This window comes from Chrysochloris asiatica, unplaced genomic scaffold, assembly GCF_000296735.1.
Source record: "Chrysochloris asiatica unplaced genomic scaffold, ChrAsi1.0 scaffold00027, whole genome shotgun sequence".
Classification (NCBI taxonomy): Eukaryota; Metazoa; Chordata; class Mammalia; order Afrosoricida; family Chrysochloridae; genus Chrysochloris; species Chrysochloris asiatica.
The window spans coordinates 7,270,212-7,288,357 of record NW_006408545.1 but is presented as its reverse complement, the minus strand read 5'-3'; the positions used below and the strand labels follow the sequence as shown (position 1 = coordinate 7,288,357).

The following is an 18,146-nucleotide window of genomic DNA, read 5'->3' as shown; positions in this document are numbered from 1 at the left end:
ATTTCACAGCCGAATGCTTTAACCACTGCACCACCATGGCTCTCTAAAGAGTTTGTTAGTCGAGTTCTGGTGTGTTGTGTAGGATAAGCACTGGAGCACTAATCACAAGGTCTGCGGTTTAAACCATATTCAAGATCACGATGAGTTGACTTAACAGCAGCAGGAAGTTGAATGGAAAGGTTATAAATGGACTCTGTGTCTGTTATTGTGTTTCTCAAAGCTCCTATGTGTTTGGCATAGAATGATTAGTCCTCACCCCAGTCACCTTCTGCAGGTGCCACTCTTTTTCTCATTGAAAAAGGGAAAGTGGAAAAGGCTTAACTAAATAAAATGAGCCTAAAAGGAAGAGATAACATATTTTAAACAGACATATTTAAAACACAAAATATAAATGGATAGGCTCACTACCTAGAACCAGATATTGTTGTTGTTGTTGTTAAGTGCTATTGAGTTGGTTCCGACCCAATATAGGGTTAAGTGACCCTGTATAGGGTTTCCAAGGAGCAGCTAGTGGGCTTGAACAGCCAACCTTGCAGTTCAAATTGACTTTGCAGTCCAGTTTTGCAGCTCCATACCAGGACTCCAGGACCAGAGAATATCTACTGTCAAATTAGAAACATGTAAAAGTAGTACAGTTTCTCATTGGTGACATGTCCAGTGTTTCACGTGTTGTTAAAGTACCATCGAATTGGTTCTAACTCATAACTACTCTGTATAGGGGTTCCGAGGAGTGGCTGGTGAGTTTGAACTGCCGACCTTGTGGTTCAAACCAACCTTGCAGTAGAGTGTTTATCCTACAGTGCCACACCAGGACTCCACCTTGTTGTTAAGTGCCGTTGAGTCAGTTCCAACCTATAGCGACCCTGTACAGGGTATCCGAGGCTGTAAATCTTTATGGGAGCAGAAAGCCTCATCTTTCTCCCGCGGAACAGCTGGTAGTTTTGAACTGCTGACCTTGGTTTGCAGCCCGATTCGTAACCACTACGCTACCAGAGCACCTAGAAAGCCATTGTTGCTGATGGTTCCAGATAAAAGTCTCTAAAGCTTACCATGTTGGGTCAGAATGCCTCACTGTAGAGAGCCTAACCTAAGTATTCTTTGGGGATATTCAAATATACTTTGAGACACTAACAGCTCAGCTCCTCATCTCTTCTTTTCACTCTTACCTTCTCCTTCCTGCCAAGATAAACAAAATTCCCAGTGTAACCAGACTCTACATGTTCTCAGCACCTAGCTAAAAATTGACTTTGCTTTTATGTTTCTTCTTTTTCCCCTTTAATTTAGCATGAATGCAAATAGTATACCCTTTAATAATTTTCTGCATAATGTATTTTAAAATTTAGATTTTGAATAAATAAAACTGAGACAAAATAGAACAGGTAAAATAGCATATTTAATGAAAAGCAAATCTTGCATATTTTATGGTTATGAATGTTGTTATACTCACTCCTCACATATCAATATGGTTAGGTTCTGAAGACCAGGTCGTTAAATAAAAATGGTACTAAGTGAAGTTGGAGGATTATGACATCATTACATAGCTGCCAAATTAAAGCATTACATAAATGTCAAATTGCCAGGTGTAATTGCCAGGTGCCTAACCACTGAGACTCTTGGTCCAGTCACAATGACACATACATTGGATCTTGGCATTCATTAGTTTGTTATTGTTGTTAAGTGCCGTCGAGTCATCAGTTCAGACACAGAGACCCTGTATAGGGTTTCCAAGGAGTGGCTGGTGGGTTTGAACCACCGGCCTTGCAATTCAAACTGACCTTGTGGTCCAGTGCTTATCTTACAGTGCTACACCAGGATTCCTTACTATTGCTTGATGGTGGTGGTGGTTATGTGCTGTGGAGTTGGTTCCGACTCATAGCTACCCTGTACAGGGTTTCCAAGGCTGTAAATCTTTATGGGGGCAGAAAGCCTCATCTTTCTTCCACAGAACAGCTGGTAGTTTTGAATTGCTGACCTTGCAGTTCACCGCCCGATTTGTACCCACTACGCTACCAGAGCTCCTTACAGCTTGATATACTTTATTAATGTGCAGAATAGTTGCATAATGGATTTTTTTTTACTATTGTCATAAATGTACAATGTCAGATAATGTTATAGTCATTAAGTGAGAAGTTACTGTTAGGTTTGTTCCTACTCCTAGCCACCTCATGTACAACAGGATGAAACATTACCTGGTCATGCATCATCCTCACAGTTGTTACTCTATTAGAGGCCATTGTTGCAGCCACTGTGTCACTTCTTCTCAGTGAGTGTCTCTCTTTTATTGACTAAGCATGAAATCCTTCTCCAGGGATTGGCTCCTCCTGATAATATGTACAAAGTGCATGAGACAAAGTCTCACTATTCTGGTTTCTATGGAGCATTCTTGGCTGTACTGCTTCCAAAATAGTTCTTGGCAGTCCATAGTGATTTCAGTATTTTTCACTAACACCATAATTCAAAGGTATCAAGTCTTCTCTAGTGTTCTTTATTGCTTGTACTACTTTCACATATGTATGAGGTGATTGAAAATACTATGGCTTGGGTCAGGCACGCATTAGTCCTGAAAGCGACATCTTTGCTCTTGCTCTTTAACAATTTACAGAGGTCTTTTGAACAGGTATGCCTAATGCAATATGACATTTGATTTCTTGACTGCTGCTTCCATAAGTGTTGATTGTAGATTCACATAAAATGAAATCCTTGACAACGTCAATATTTTCTCCATTTATCATGATGTCTATTGGTGTTATTGTGAGGATTTTTGTAAGAAAGGGTGACTATAAAGAATAATCAAGCCATTCATATTTATATTAATGTACAAAGTATGGTGCAAAAGAGTATGTAAGTTATAAAAAACTGCAAGGCAGGACATCTACTATCAAAAATGTTGTTGTTGTTATGTGCCGTGGAGTCGGTTCCAACTCATAGAGACCCTACACAGAGTTTCGGAGGCTGTAAATCTTTACGGGAGCAGACCGCCTCATCTTTCTCCTGTGGAACTGCTGGTAGTTTCGAACTGCTGGCCTTGAGGTTCACAGCCCGATTCGTAACCACTACGCTACCAGAGCTATCAAAAATATTCACTATTAATATTCACTTATTTAACGAGCATTTTACTTAGTGTCCAGGTACTGATAAAACTTTTTTGATAGTCTTGTGAGAAAAAAAGGGCCTGTATCCCATTCATATTCAGAATAGCATGACAGAGTAAGATAGAACACAGTTGAGCCCACCAAATAGATTTTATGCGCATTATAATAGACATTATAATAAAATTTGAAGTTACATTTTAATTTCTTGTAGACTTTGATCTGTTAAATCTTAGTTTTTAGACATGATGGACAAAAGCTATTATCTTATTTATTAGTAGTGGTTTAGAAGGTTAATAAAACTGATATGGCAGCTGCTCTTATCAAACCAAGTTATTGCAAGTCCCTGAACAGCTAATCCCATCATTTCCTTATCAGTTCTCATTTGTGTAGTGTAAACTAACATCAGGGCTACTAGCTCAGTGGAACATATGTTTCAGGAATTCTGTACAATGACTGAAATGAAAAAGAAGAAATATAGGTGTAGGCATAAATTGATCAGCAAATGAAGAAACGTATTAGACACAAAGTAAATATTTTAGTTGTTAAAAAAAAAAAAGAACAGCAATGATTCCATTTGTCCTATTAAAAATCCTATATTTTATAACATGTTCACTATAAAATGTTGACACATACTAATTATTTTGCTTTATTCTAAATTTATAAATGATATATGTCACTTGACATAGGGTAAGGACAGTCAATGCTAATGAATGAACACAATTTTGCAAGGTAATCACATAAGCTACTTTCACAAGGCAAATCATTTTCTTATAGAAATTAACTACTCAAACCCAAGATTTTTGGGCCTTGAGTGTTGGAGTCCTGGTGTGGCGCTACAGGGTAATTCACTGGACCACAAGGTTGGTTTGAACCACAGGTCAGCAGTTCAAACTCACCAGCCGCTCCTTGAAAACCCTATACAGGATCACTATGAGTTGAAACCAACTCAATGGCACTTTACAACAACAACAACAATAACAGTATTGGTGTAATGCTGTAAGATAAATACTGGACAGCAAGATCAGGTTGAACACAAGGTGGGCAGTTTAAAACTCACCAGTCCCTTCTCAAAAACCCTGTACAAGTTTGCTATGAGTTGGAACTGACTTGACAACACTTAACAACAACAGCAACATCATACATCTTAATTCATAAAAATGGGTGAACATTCAAATAGGAAGAAATAACTGAGAAGTGTTTAGGAGTCTTTACTCAGATTAACCTACAGGGTAGGCATTAATTAGTTAATCGTATATGAGGGAACTTCAAAGAGTCCATGGAAATTTTTCATTATCTTTTGATATCACTTCCCACAAACTTTTTGAAGCCCTCTCATATAAACTAAACCACTCATCTTACAGTGAGGCAAACCTCACTTTCATTTAATATGCACCTACATATATTCTTACTATACCATATTTTTGGAAAATATTTCCTAGCAATAATTATTGTAGGAAAATAAATTAGCAAGAAATATGCTATAAATATTGTAAGTGGGATAAAATAAAATTTTATATTGCATAAGATCACTCTCCCTGGTTTTATGAGGTTTGTCTTTAGCTGTTGGGGAGGACAGAACTGTTCGTTTATTATCTCTCAGATGATAATGTGTACCTAGTTAGACTAACAGAAAGATTAAAGGGGAAAGATGATTTCACTGGTTTCAGAATAAAGTAGACATGAAATGTGCTAACTTAGTACAATGGTCACTACAAAGAATTAAATCTGTATTCCTAGCAACAGTCTCTCTACCTAAATACACGGACTTCATGCCCTCTCTATGCACTGTTTACATATATATGAAACTGTGTTCCACTAATATTTTACTGGCAACCTGGAAATGCACTATGCCAGGTGATAATTATTTGAAAACGGTTGGCGTTAAGAAGATTTTTATCATTTCTAAATTCCTAGCAGGAGGACACATTGACACTGCCAATGCACAGTTGAGGATTTTTCCTTATAGTAATTTTGAGAGGGGATACAATGAAGGAAAAAAGAAAATCTCCTTCTTCAGAATCTTATCGTTTTGTAGGGGAGACAAGTGAGGTTCATGCGTTCCAATGATACAAGGTATAAAGCTACAGAGATAAACTCCCCAGAGAGGAGTTGAGGACAGAGATAACATATTACTGAGAGACCAAGCAAAGCTTCTTGCATTAAAGCTATGCTTTGAGGGTGGGTAAGAAATTAGGACATGAAAGAACAAGGGCCTTCCCATTGGAGAACTCAACAAGATAATGAATCACTCAGATGAAAAAGCGTAAGGTATTGACAGTGAGTAATCCCAATACATACAGTGTTTATATTAGCATTAGCAGATTAATAGATTTTTTTGCATCCTGTTAGGCAAGAGTTACTTTTTTTGATGTTGCTGTTACATGCTGTTGAGTAGGTTCCGACTCATAGCGACCCAGTATAGAGTTTCTGAGGAGTGGCTAGTGAGTTTGAACTTCTGATCTTGTGGCTCAAATGGACTTTGCAATCCAGTGCATTATCCTACAGTGCCGTACTCTGTTGTTGTTATGTTTCGTAGACTCGGTTCTGACTCATAGTGACCCTGCATAGGGTTTCTTTCCAAGGCTGTAAATCTTTCTCCCATGGAACGGCTGGTAGTTTCGAACTGCTGATCTTGATATCAACAGCCCGATTCGTAACCACTACGCTACCAGAGCTCCTTACAGTGCCGTACTCTAGCCTCTACCAAATTAAAAATTGTGCTGATATATGTTAAACACTGGACTGCAAACCATAAGTTTGTCAATAAGAGACTGCCCACTGCTCTGCAAGAGAAAGACGAGGCTTTCTGCTCCCTCAGAGACTTACAGCTTTGAAAACTCGATACAGTGATGATACCAGTCAAGACTGACTTAACAACTACTATCTGAAAACTGCTTAATTTAAAAACTTTTTTTAAAATAAAATTTTCTTCAAGACACATAGTTATTTTTAACTTCTTTACATGTCATTCATTCATTTATTCATGTCTATGGGTTCCCTGTTATAGAGAGTACATAGACTAGAGGGAGGTTTTGTATACACAATTATAGAGTATCAAATATGAAACATGCAAAAACATGGTGGCATAGGTCTTAATGATTCCTATCAATTGTCAATGTTTACTATGATTCCTGCTGAACTAAAAGGAGTGTATTGCATGAATGCAAATATTATAACTATATTTCACTTGAGGTTTTCTAATGGTAAAGACCTAGGACATCAAATTATAAATGAGGGGGCTGCAAAAAGTTCATGGAAAAGTGGAATGAAAAGATAATAGAAATTTGTCACAAACTTTTTGATGCTCCTTCATGTATATACGAGGTTAAGTCCAAAGTATTGCTTCCAGGCTTCCCCAAACTCATCTTGTCAGTTTGTTGTGCTGTGGTGGCTTGTGTGTTGCTGTGACACGGGAAGCTATGCCACGGGTATTTTCAACCCAGCAGAGTCACATGACCTATGATGGACAGCTTTCAGCAGAATTTCCAGACTAAGAAAGACTCAGAGGAAGGAAAGGCAGACTACTTCTGAATAGTTAGCCACTGAAAACCTTAGGAGTAGCACCAGAATAGTGTCAGATATAGTGCTAAAAGGTGAGCCTCTCAGATTGAAAGGCACTCTGGGGAAGAGTTACCTCTTCAAAGAAGAGTTAACCAGAATGATGTGAATGGTATAAAGTTTTCAGCATCTTCATATGTTGATGAAGCACAACTCAAAATGAGGAGAAACAGCTGCAAACATCCATTATTAATCAGAACATGGAACGTGTGAAGAATGAATTTTGGAAAATTGGAAGCTGTCAGAAATAAAATGGAACCCATAAATATTAGTATACTAGGCACTGTTATGTTCATGAGGAATCTGTACCTGGATCAAGAAGCAGTTGTTCGAACAGAACATGGGGACACTGAATGCTTTAAAATTAAGAAAGGTGTGTGACAAGGTTGTATTCTTTCACCATACTTATTCAACCTGTATGCTGAGCAAATAATCCGAGAAGCTGGGTTATATGATGAAAAATGCGGCATCAGGATTCGAGGAAGACTCATTAACAATCTGTGATATGCAGATGATACAACCTTGCTTGCTGAAATTGAAGAGGACTTAAAACATTTACTGATGAAGATTGAAGAGCACAGCCTTCGGTATGAATTACATAAACAACATTCTTATCATCAGAGAAAAGATTGAAGTTGTCAAGGACTTCATTCTTCTTGGACCCAATATCAACACTCAAGGAAGCAGCAGTCAAGAAATCAAATGACGTATTACATTAGGCAAATCTGCTGCACAAGACCTTTTTAAAGTGTTGAAGAGCAAAGATGTCAGCTTGAGGACTAAGGTGCGCCTGACCCAAGCCATGGTATTTTCAGTAACCTCATATGCATGCGAAAGCTGGACAGTGAATAAGGAAGACCATAGAAGAATTGATGCTTTTGAGTTATGGTGTTGGAAGAGAATATTGAAAGTGCCATGGGCTGCCAAAAGAACCAACAGATCTGTTTTGGAAGAAGTGCAGCCAGAGTGCTCCTCGGAGGCCAGGATGGCCAAACTTCATTTCTCATACTTCAGACATATTGTCATGAGGGACCAGCTGCTGGAAAAGGATATCATGTTTGGTAAGGTGGAGGGTCAGAGAAAAAGAGGAAGACCCCCAGCGAGATGGATTGGCCAAGTGGCAGCATCGATGGACTTAAGCATGGCAACAATGGTGACGTTGGCCCAGGATCTGGCAGTGTTTCGTTCTGCTGTGCATAAGGTCGCTATGAGTTGGTACCGACTGATGGCACCTAACAATAACAAGGTATTGTTGTTGTTAAGTGCCATCAGTAGGTTCTTACTTATAGTGACCCTGTATACTGTTTCTGAGGAGTGATTGTTGGGTGAACTGTCAACCTTGCAGTTCAAGTGGACCTTGCGGTCCAGTGCTTATCCTACAGAGCCACACCAGCACTCCATCCTAAGCATTTGTAACTGAAATGGACTGATATTGACCATTTTGACAATCATACTGTGTTGGGAATGACATATTGAAGAGGGATGGCATCACATTCATTGTTAAAAAATACATGTCAAGATCTGTCTTTAAGTACAATATTGTCTGTGATAGGGTAATAGCCACATTCCTGGTATGATGCTGTGGGTTCATGCACTGGACTGCACCAGCCACTCTTTGGAAACCTATACAGGGTCACTTTAGGTCAGAACCAATTTGATGGCACTTAACAACAACAACAAGGAAGGCAAGTTAATATCATTGTTATTCAAATGTACATACCAATCACTGAAACCAGTGATAATGAATATGAAATTGAAGAATTCTACCAACTTTTACAGTCTGAGTTTGACCAAACATGGTATCAGGATGCATGGGTCATTACTGGTGATTAAATTGTGAAGGATGGAAACAAGGAGAAGGATCAGTAGTTGAAAATATGTTCTTGGTGATAGAAATGATGCTGGAAATCATGTGACAGAATTTTGCAAGACCAATGACTTATTTATTGTAAATACTTTTTAAAAGAAACTTAAAAGGCAATTACATACATGGACCTCACTTGATGAAATACACAGAAATCAAATTTACTACATCTGTGGGAGGAGAAAGTGGAAAAGCTCAATATCATCAACCAAAAGAAAGCCAGAAATAGACTGTTGAATAAATCATCAATTGCTCATATGAAAGTTCAGGCTGAAACTGAAGGAAATTAAGGCAAGTTCACTAGAGCCAAAATATGATCTGGAATATTGTTGCTAGCTGTCATCATGTCAGTTCCAACACAGCAGAGCAAAACACTGCCTGGTCCTGCACCATCCTCACAATTAGTTTCCTTAAGATCATTGCTGCTGCCACTGTGCCAATCCATTTCGTTAAATATCTTCCTCTTTGTTGTTGACCCTCCACTTTATCAAGCATGATGTCCTTCTCCAGGGACTGGGCCCTCCTGATAAGATTTCTGAAGTATGAGAGACAAAGCCTTGACATCCTAGCTTGAATATATTATACCAGAATTTAGAAACCTCACGAACAGATCCGATACGTTATATACTAATGACAGAAGACCACACGAGAAGAAAGAAAAGGGCATTAAGAAGACAGGAAGGGAAGAAAAGACCAAAACAGATGTCAGAAGACTCTGAAATTTGCTTTTGAGTGTAGTTAAGCTAAAACAAATGGAAGAAATGAGGAGGTAGGTTAAAGAGCCAAACAGAACATTTCAAAGGGCAGCTCAAGAAGATAGTCAAGTATTATAATGAAATGTGCAAAGAATTTGTGTTGGAAAACTAAAAGGGAAGACCATGCTCAGAATTTCTCAAGCTGAAAGAAATGAAGAAAAAATTCAAGCCTCTGGTAGAAATATTGTAGGATTCTATGGGCAAAATATTGAATGATTCAGAAAGCATCAAAAGAATATGAAAACAATACATGGAGTCACTGTACAAAAAAGAACTGGTCACTGTTCAGCCATTTGAAGAGGTAGAATATGATCAAGAATCAATATACTGAAGGCATGGGAGAAAAACAAAGCTTCAGAAATTGATGGAAGACAAATTAAAATCTTTCAGCAGCAATGGATTCAAATGTGCATAGGGTCACTATGAGTCGGAACCAACTCGACAGAACCTAAGAATAGCAACGAGGTTTCCAGTTCAAACATACATGGGTTTATTCTAAACAAAACATGCTTAAATATGTCTCTGTGGTCAGTGGATGGCTACAGACAAGTTCACTCTGTAGTATACTCTTCTTAGTCTAAGTATGCTGCCTTAAAAAAACAAAAACAGAAAAAGAATAGCAGCAAAACAAAAATCATTGTGAGATCAGCTGTCTCAAAGAGCTAATCTTTGCATCAGTCTCCTAAGAGCGAAGCAAATAAGGATTATTTTTTGGAATGGATCATAACTGGGGACCTTTCTTAGATTTACCAATATGATCTATCTGTTCCATGGGAGAAAGATGTGGTTTTCTGCTCCCGTAAAGATTCACAGGATCGGAAACCCTGTACAGGGTCTCTGTGAGTCGGAATCCACTCCACGGCACAAAACCACCATCTAGAAAAAAAGTCTGGTCAAAACAGTGGCTTCCAAAGTGTCTGCTGGGCTTTTAAATCCAAGGCAGAGAGGTCATTTCCAAAGGTTGTGGTGACTGTTTTAGGGAACTCCAAAAGAAAAATCCTCAGGACAACTTTCTGGCCTTTTTCTCATCAATGTGGTTTTCAATTTTCTTAAAACTTCCTATTTAAGTCCTCATTTTGAAGTAGAGAACAAAACAACAGTCTTTATATAAAAATAAGGAACAAATAAAATGAATAATAACAAGTCTCCTTAAAAATTATGAGAAAAAAAACTTAGAGTCCTGGTGTGGCGTTGTAGGATAAGCAGTAGACTGCTAACAAAAAGGTTGTCAGTTCAAGCCCACCAGCTGCTCTTTAGAAACCATATACAATGTTGCTATGAATCAGAATTGACTCTACAGCACCACTAACAAAGGATGTTGCATTTTAAAATAAAACATTGTCTATTTCCTCGAACAGAAAGGAATTCCTTTAATATCTTAGTTTAAAGTCTACTTAAGAAAATATCAATGATTTCAAATTCCAAATTTCATTACTTTTTCTAATATACTTGGCTAAATAGTACCTAAATCTGCCAATTTGTTGATGGTTTTTAGGTATTTTCCTGATTTCTTACCATACTGTTTCTGGTAAGATCTTTATGACTCAAATAAGTTGTCTTCTTTTCTTTCTAAGTAGAAGCATACATTATTTCAATATTTTGGATTTTCCATGGATTTAAAATTTCCTGCATTTCTTATTTTGTTTCTTTTACATCTTAGAGGTTCTTCTTCATCATCTTCCACAGGATTTTGTTGATGTTGTTCTCCAAAAATGGAATAGTTATGAGACTCATCTGTTCAGGTGAAGACTATTGGTACCTTTTCACCAAAGTTGAGGATTTAAAAAGTTGTTTCCAGTCTGCCACGATCATAAATATCTTCGTTTACCTTGATCAGTCCCCAATACTGTTCTCAATAGTAGCTATTCCTAAAAGCATTCTTGTTATATATATGTATTTTTGTAATATTTAAAAACTCTATACCTCACCATCTTGAATGTCTCAGGGTCGTATGAGACACTCCTCTGCCACACTGTTGCACTTAGAATCTGGACAGGAAAGAACCAATCTCTTGGCTTTATACTTAGAGGGTTCTGTTTTCACAGTCTCCCAGGTTTCCCCTTCCCTGCATGAGGCAAGAAGTTCATAGCCTGAGTGGATGTGTCCCTCCCAAATCTGCATCTTCCTTCTAGACCATTTCCTAGATCCCTGGTGCCTTGGAATTACTTGTCCAAACAGTACCAGGTGACCCCCAATGGTACATAAACATGAAATTTAAAAATATCATTAGGCTGGAATTCACTGGAAACTCCATTGGTAACTTTTTTTCATTCCTTTATGGATTTTGGGTGAATGCAGGAAAAGGGTAGGAAAACATATAGGTAGCGGTAGGGATTACACTAAGTGGAAAAGTAGGGGCTGACCACTGAAAGTAGATATTAGCAGAGTTTGGCTACCCTCACTAATTTGGCTAGCCTTTATACTACATTTGCAGTGTTTATATTTGGATGTGTAATATGTTACTAGTGTGCAGTTTAGGAGAAGAAGCCAAAGTTTGAGAATAGATGATATATTACCCTCAATCTTGTGATTCATGGTCTATTTATACATAAATAACAAATTGTAACACTGGCTGGAGCCCTGGTAATGCAATGGTTAAGGGCTTGGTTGCAAACTGAAAGTCAGTGATTTGTACCCACTAATAGTCCTGAGGGACTTCTGATGAGGCACTGTAGGATCAGCACTGGACTTCGAGTCACAAGGTCAGAGGTTCAAACCCACCAGCCACTCCTTGGAAACCCTATACAAGGTCACTAAGACTCAGTACCAACTGGACAGCGCTTAACAATAACAACAGCAGTAGTTCTGTCTGAGAAAATACTAGGTGGTCTGCTCACAGAAAGACTAAGGGCATACCTTAGAGATATTGCAGGTTTGATTTAAGACCACTGCAATAAAGTGAATACCACAGTCAAGCAAGCCACATGAAATTTTATCTTCCCAGTGTATATAAAAGAAGCTAGGTTTGCATTATACTGTATTATGAAAAGGTTTGAAATATTGTGAGAATTACAAAAATGTGACACAGAGACCCAAAGAGGAGCACATGCTGTGGCAAAAATAGTGCCAATAGATTTGTTTGACACAGTTGCCATAAGACTTCAATTAGTAAACGTCATAATATCTACAAAGCACAATAAAATCAAGTGTAATAATATGAGTATTCCTGTGTTGTTGTTAAGTTCTGTTAAGTCAGTTCTGACCCATACAACCCTGTATAGGGTGGCCTGGGAGCAGCTGGTAAGCTTGAATTGCTGACTTTGCAGTTCAAACCAACTGTAGTCCAGCACATTAATCTACACTGCCACACCAGGAGTCCATTATTGTTGGCTGTTATTGTTGTTAAGTGCCGTCGAGTCAATTCTGACCCATAGTGACCCTGTACAGGTTTTCCAAGGAGCAGATGGTGAGCTTGAACCACCCACCTTGCAGTTCACATGACTTTGCAGTCTGACGCATTAGCCCACAGCGCCACACCAGGATGTGCCAATAATTCAGTTTTGACTCATAGTGATCCTGTGTACAACAGAATGAAACACTGCCTGGTCCTGTGTCATCCTCACAATTGTTGTGTTTGAACCTATGATTACTGTCAGTGTGCTAGTCAATCTTGCTAAGGGTCTTCCTCTTTTCACTGAACCTCCATTTTACCATGATTTCCTTCTCCGGAAACTAGTCCCTCATGACAACATGCCTAAACTATGAGAGATGAAATCTCACCAGCCTCACTTCCAAGGAACGTTCTGACTGTATTTCTTCCAAGAAAGATTTGTTTGTTCTTTTGGCAGTCCATGGTACTCTTAATATTCTTTACCAACACCATAATTCTAATGTATCAATTCTTCTATTGGCTTCTATAGTCATTGTCCAACTTTTACATACATTTGAGGAGATTGAATACCATGGCTTGGGTCACTTAGTCCTCAAACTTTATTTTTACTCATTAACATTTTACAGGATCTTTTGCAACAGATTTGCCAATGCAATACATTGTTTAATTTCTTTTGACTGCTGTTTCCATGAATATGGATTATGGATCCAAACTAAATGAAGTCTTTGATAACTTCTATCTTTTATCCATTTATCATGATGTTATTTATTGGCTTCATTGTGAAGATTTTGTTTTCTTTACATTGAAATGCAATCCATATTGCAGGCTGTAGCCTTTGATCTTCATCAATAAGTATTTCAAGCCATATTCATTTCAAGCAAACAAACTTGTGTCATCTGCATATTGAAGGTTGTTAACAAGTTTTCCTCCAGTTCTGATGCTACGTTCTTCATATAATCCAGTTTATTGGATTATTTGCTTAGCATACTGATTACATAAGTATGGTGAGAGAATACAACCCTGGTGCACAGATTTCCTGATTTTTAATCATGCAGTATTTCCTTGTTCTGTTCGAATTACTGCCTCTTGGTCTATGTACAGGTTCTTTGTGAAGGCAAGTGTTCTGGAATTTCCAGTTTTCACAATGTTGTTCATAGTTTGTTATGATCCACACAGTTGAATGCCTTTGCATAGTCAATAAAACAGAAGTAAACATCTATTTGGTATTCTCTGCTAAGATCTTTCTGATGTCAGCAGCAATATCCCTAAATCCATGTCCTTTTCTGAATCTGATTTGAATTTCTAGCAACTCCCTGTCAATTTATTGCTGTAACTTTTTAAATTATCTTCAACAAAAATTTTACTTGTATGTGATATGAATGGTATTGTTCAATGATTTCCAAATTCTGTTGGATCACCTTTCTTTGGAATGGGCAAAATTCTGATTCTCTTCCAATCATTTGGCCAGGTAGCTGTCTTCCAGCACTGCATTAATTTGTTGAAACATTTTGATTTGTAATTGGCCAATTCCTGAAGCTTTGTATTTTGCTAGTGCCTTCAGGACTTCATCCTTCAACATCGTTGGTTTTTGATCTTACGCTACCTCCTGAAATGGTTGCACATCACCCAATTCTTTTTGGTACTATGACTCTTTATATACCTTCTGTCTTTTTTGATGTTTCCTGCATCATTCAATATTTTGTCCATATTGTGTTGTTAAGCGCTGTTGAGTTGGTTCTGGTGACCTTGAACTGCTGACCTTGAGGTTCAAACTGACATTGCTGTCCCGTGCATTAACCTACAACACCACATCAGGACTGCAGTCAGAGGCTTAAGCTTTCTTTTTCAGTTCCTTCTGCTTGAGAAGTGCTGAGTTTGTGCTTTCATATTGGTTTTCTAACTCTAGGTCTTTGCACATTTCGTTATGATACTTTGCTTTGACTTCTCGAGCTGTTCTTTGAAACTTTCTTTTCAGCTCCTCTATTTCATCATTTCTTCCATTGGCTTTAGCTACTCTATATTCAATAGAAAGTTTCAGAATCTCTTCTGATATCCATTTTGGTCTTTTCTTCCTTTTTTGTCTTTTTAAATGACTTTTGGCTTTTTTCATAAATGATATTCTTGGTGTCATCCTACAACTCCTCTGATCTTTGGTGATTAATGTCTAATTCATCATACCTGTTCTTATGATGGTCTCTAAATTCAGATGAGATATACTAAAGGTAATATTTTGGCTTTCATAGGTTTGTTTTCATTTTCTTCACTTTCTGCTTGAATCTGTATATGAGCAATTGATGGTCTGTATCACAGGTCTGTTCTCTGTCCTCATTTGGACAGGTGACATTGAGTTTTTCTATTGTCTTTTCCCACAGATTTAGTCAGTTTGAGTTATGTCCATTTCATCTGGTGAGGTCCAGGTGTATACTCACTGTTTATGTTGCTGAGAAGATATTTGCAATGAATAAATAATTTGTTTTACAAAATTATATCATACAAATGCCAGCATAGTTTCTGTCACCAACACCGTATTTTCCAACTACCAATCCTTCTTTTCCAACTTTGCAGTCTAACCACCAGTAATTATCAGCGAATCTCGATTGCATGTTTAATCAATTTCAGACAGAAGATGTTGGTTTTGCTGTTGCTGTTAAGTCAGTACCAACTCATAATGACCCTGTGCAACCTTTTTGTGGAGTGGCTGGTGGGTTTGAACTGCTGCCCTTACTGTTATCAATCTAGTGTTTATCCTATAGAACCACACCAGGAATTTTTCAACTTCATCATCACTGGCTTTAGTAATTGGTGGGTAAATTTGTGTTAGCTGGTCTTCCTTGTTGTTGTTGTTGTTAGGTGCCATCAAGTCAGCACTGACTCATAGCAACCTTATGCACAGCAGAACGAAACACTGCCTAATCCTGGGCCAACTACTGTTGGTCTTCCTTGTAAGTTTATGAATATTATCCTATCACAGACAGCATTAAAATATTCTTTTTGATGATGAGTGTGATAACATTTCACTTCAATTTGTTATTCCCAGCATAGTAAACTATATGATTGTGTGATTAAAAATGGACAATACCAGTTCATTTTAGCTCATTACTGCCTAGGATATCTATCTTTGTGAGTTCTGTTTCATTTTAACTCCAGCTCTTTGCATAAGGTTTTCAGTGGCTAACCTAACAGAAGTAACCTCATTCTCTTTATTACTAATCATCTTTGGAAGTTTTTCTGAAACCTGTACACCATGGGTGAGCCTGCTGGTATTTTTCATGTTGCTGGCATAGCTTCCAGAGACACAACAACACACAAACCACCTCAGTACAATGAGCTGGCAGATAAGTGGTGAGAGATATGTTTGTTCAGCCCAGGAAATTCTATGGGGCAGTTCTACTCCATCCTTTAGGATCACTGTGAATCAAAATTGACTCGATGACAAACAAAACTAACTTTTTAAGGATTAAAAAGGGGATTATAAACAGAAGATTCTTTTGTCTTTCTTGATACTAGATTCAGAAATATGATCAATGTTTGTTGTTGTTAAGAGTCATTGAGTAGGTTCCAACCCATAGCAACCCTGTATAGGGTTTTTGAGGAAGATCTGGTGAGCTTGAACTTCTGACCTTGTGATTCAAACTGACCTTGTGATTCAAAAAGTGTATTAAGCCACAGTGCCACACCAGGACTCCACAGGTAGTGTTGTTGTCATTGTTAAGTGCCATTGAGTCAATTCCGACCCATAGCAAACCTATGTAGGGTTTCCAAGTAGTGGCTGGTGAGCTTGAACTGCTGGCCTTGCAGTTCAAATTACTTTGCAAGCCAGCTCATTAATCCACAGCACCACACCAGGATTCCTAGTGATGCTCAGAGAATGAATTCAGCATATTAAGGTGCTACTAGAAAATGATTACTCTAGTAAGGTAGTGATGACATTAAGGTTCTTACTGTGGTTTACTTCAAATATACTCTAGGGTTTTTTCCTCCTCAAATATCTCCTCATTAACACAGAGCTGGTTCCTGTCCTTGCTCTAGGTATCATTATTACGGGATTGGCATCAAAGAGAGCAGTGCATATTACCACTCCGTGTATTCTGGAAAGGGCCTCACAAGGTAGAGTTCCACCATCTTCAAGACACACTCTCTGCATTTCTTTAAATATGCATGATATCTATTGAATAAATTCACTTATTAATTTTGCTCAATTGAAATGTTTTCTTTTTCTCATTAGACTTTCAGTTCAACTGTGTAAGATCATTAATAATTACATGTACAAGATTAATAGGTAATTTAGAAAGTTTGTAATCCTTTATGAGAAATGTTGAACTAGGTGTCCCAGAGAAACCAAGAAGGTAGAATTGCATTTTAATTTGTACTTATTCATAAGTCTGAGTTTATTTTAAGGATAAATTCAATAAAATAAAATGAAAAATGTACATTTCTTCTTTTTCTCTAAGAATAAGTCTGTTTTAAAGATCTATGTGCATGACCAGAACTTTATAAAAATTCATTAGAATGATCTCTAATCACATGTGCTTTGAATATAAACTTACTTTGAGTAAGATAAAGCTATTGACCCGTCTGGGTTTCCGTGAAAGGAAAAGCATGAATGAGCAGAAAGAACACATTGCTCTTAGTTGCTAATATGTATTGGGAAGAGATCATGACAACTAGGTTGATAGTCAGTTAAATCAATGACAATATGCAATGCATTTTCTTAAAAGTACTGGAGATCTAAATAATTTGATGCCATGGTAAAGTTATCTAAAAGATGAATGTCTGATGTTTGAGTGGGGACACAATTTCAGTGCTTGCCAGCTGTATCTCGCATAGATATAGCTCCGGAACCCAGGTCTACAGTTGCTTGGGTTGGGACTTCAGCTACTTAACCTGCTATGGTCCATGATCTCATAAGAAAAGAGCAGGACGAAAGCTGTCTCTGATGGATGGTGTGCTAATGTTTTTGAAAACTACAAAGGAAAAAATCAACCTAAATTATACACATTGATATAATCATTTTTTAAAAATTCCTGCTGCTCTCAAAATGTAGTTAGAACTGAATATGAAGCATATGTCTTGAAACGCTCTAGCTGAGAGTTAAAAAACACTATAAATATGGCTAGTGACCTCATGATCATCTTATTTTTAGGAGTTTCAGAAAATTATTATTATTTAGTAATCTAAGCAAAATCTCTTTTTAAAATATCTTAGAAAATGTTTAATATTAAGTGTTCTCTTCTTGCTTCAAATTTACTTGACTTTCTTAAATATCCCTCACTTTACTTTCCCTTAAAGAACTTATTTCTGAGTAAGTTAAGAAAGATGCTTGGGTCCCTTTGAAAAACCAAACACTTTTCTCTAGATTTATTTCACTAATCATGGTTTGCAGTTACTGCTTTTGTAGGCCCTCTATACTTCTTGGGGAATGCTATAATCATATTTTTGAATTAATGAAAGATGTACTGGTTTTTAAGGTTTTCTGGAAGCAAGCTGAAGAATGAGGTAAGAATTATTTCCATCTTTATTGTACACTTGCTATAATATGTCTTACA

At 37.5% G+C, this 18,146-nt stretch overlaps 1 protein-coding gene across 1 annotated transcript in view; it reads left to right on the top strand.

The window, feature by feature from the left end:
* The window catches only part of RFX6 (regulatory factor X, 6), an 85,468-nt gene that overhangs the window by 11,154 nt on the left and 56,168 nt on the right, over nt 1-18,146 (top strand). Inside the window, exons 5-6 of the mRNA XM_006839899.1 lie at nt 16,630-16,707; nt 18,069-18,096. Coding sequence (XP_006839962.1) covers nt 16,630-16,707; nt 18,069-18,096 — 106 coding nt within the window. The remainder of the gene's footprint in view (nt 1-16,629; nt 16,708-18,068; nt 18,097-18,146) is intronic.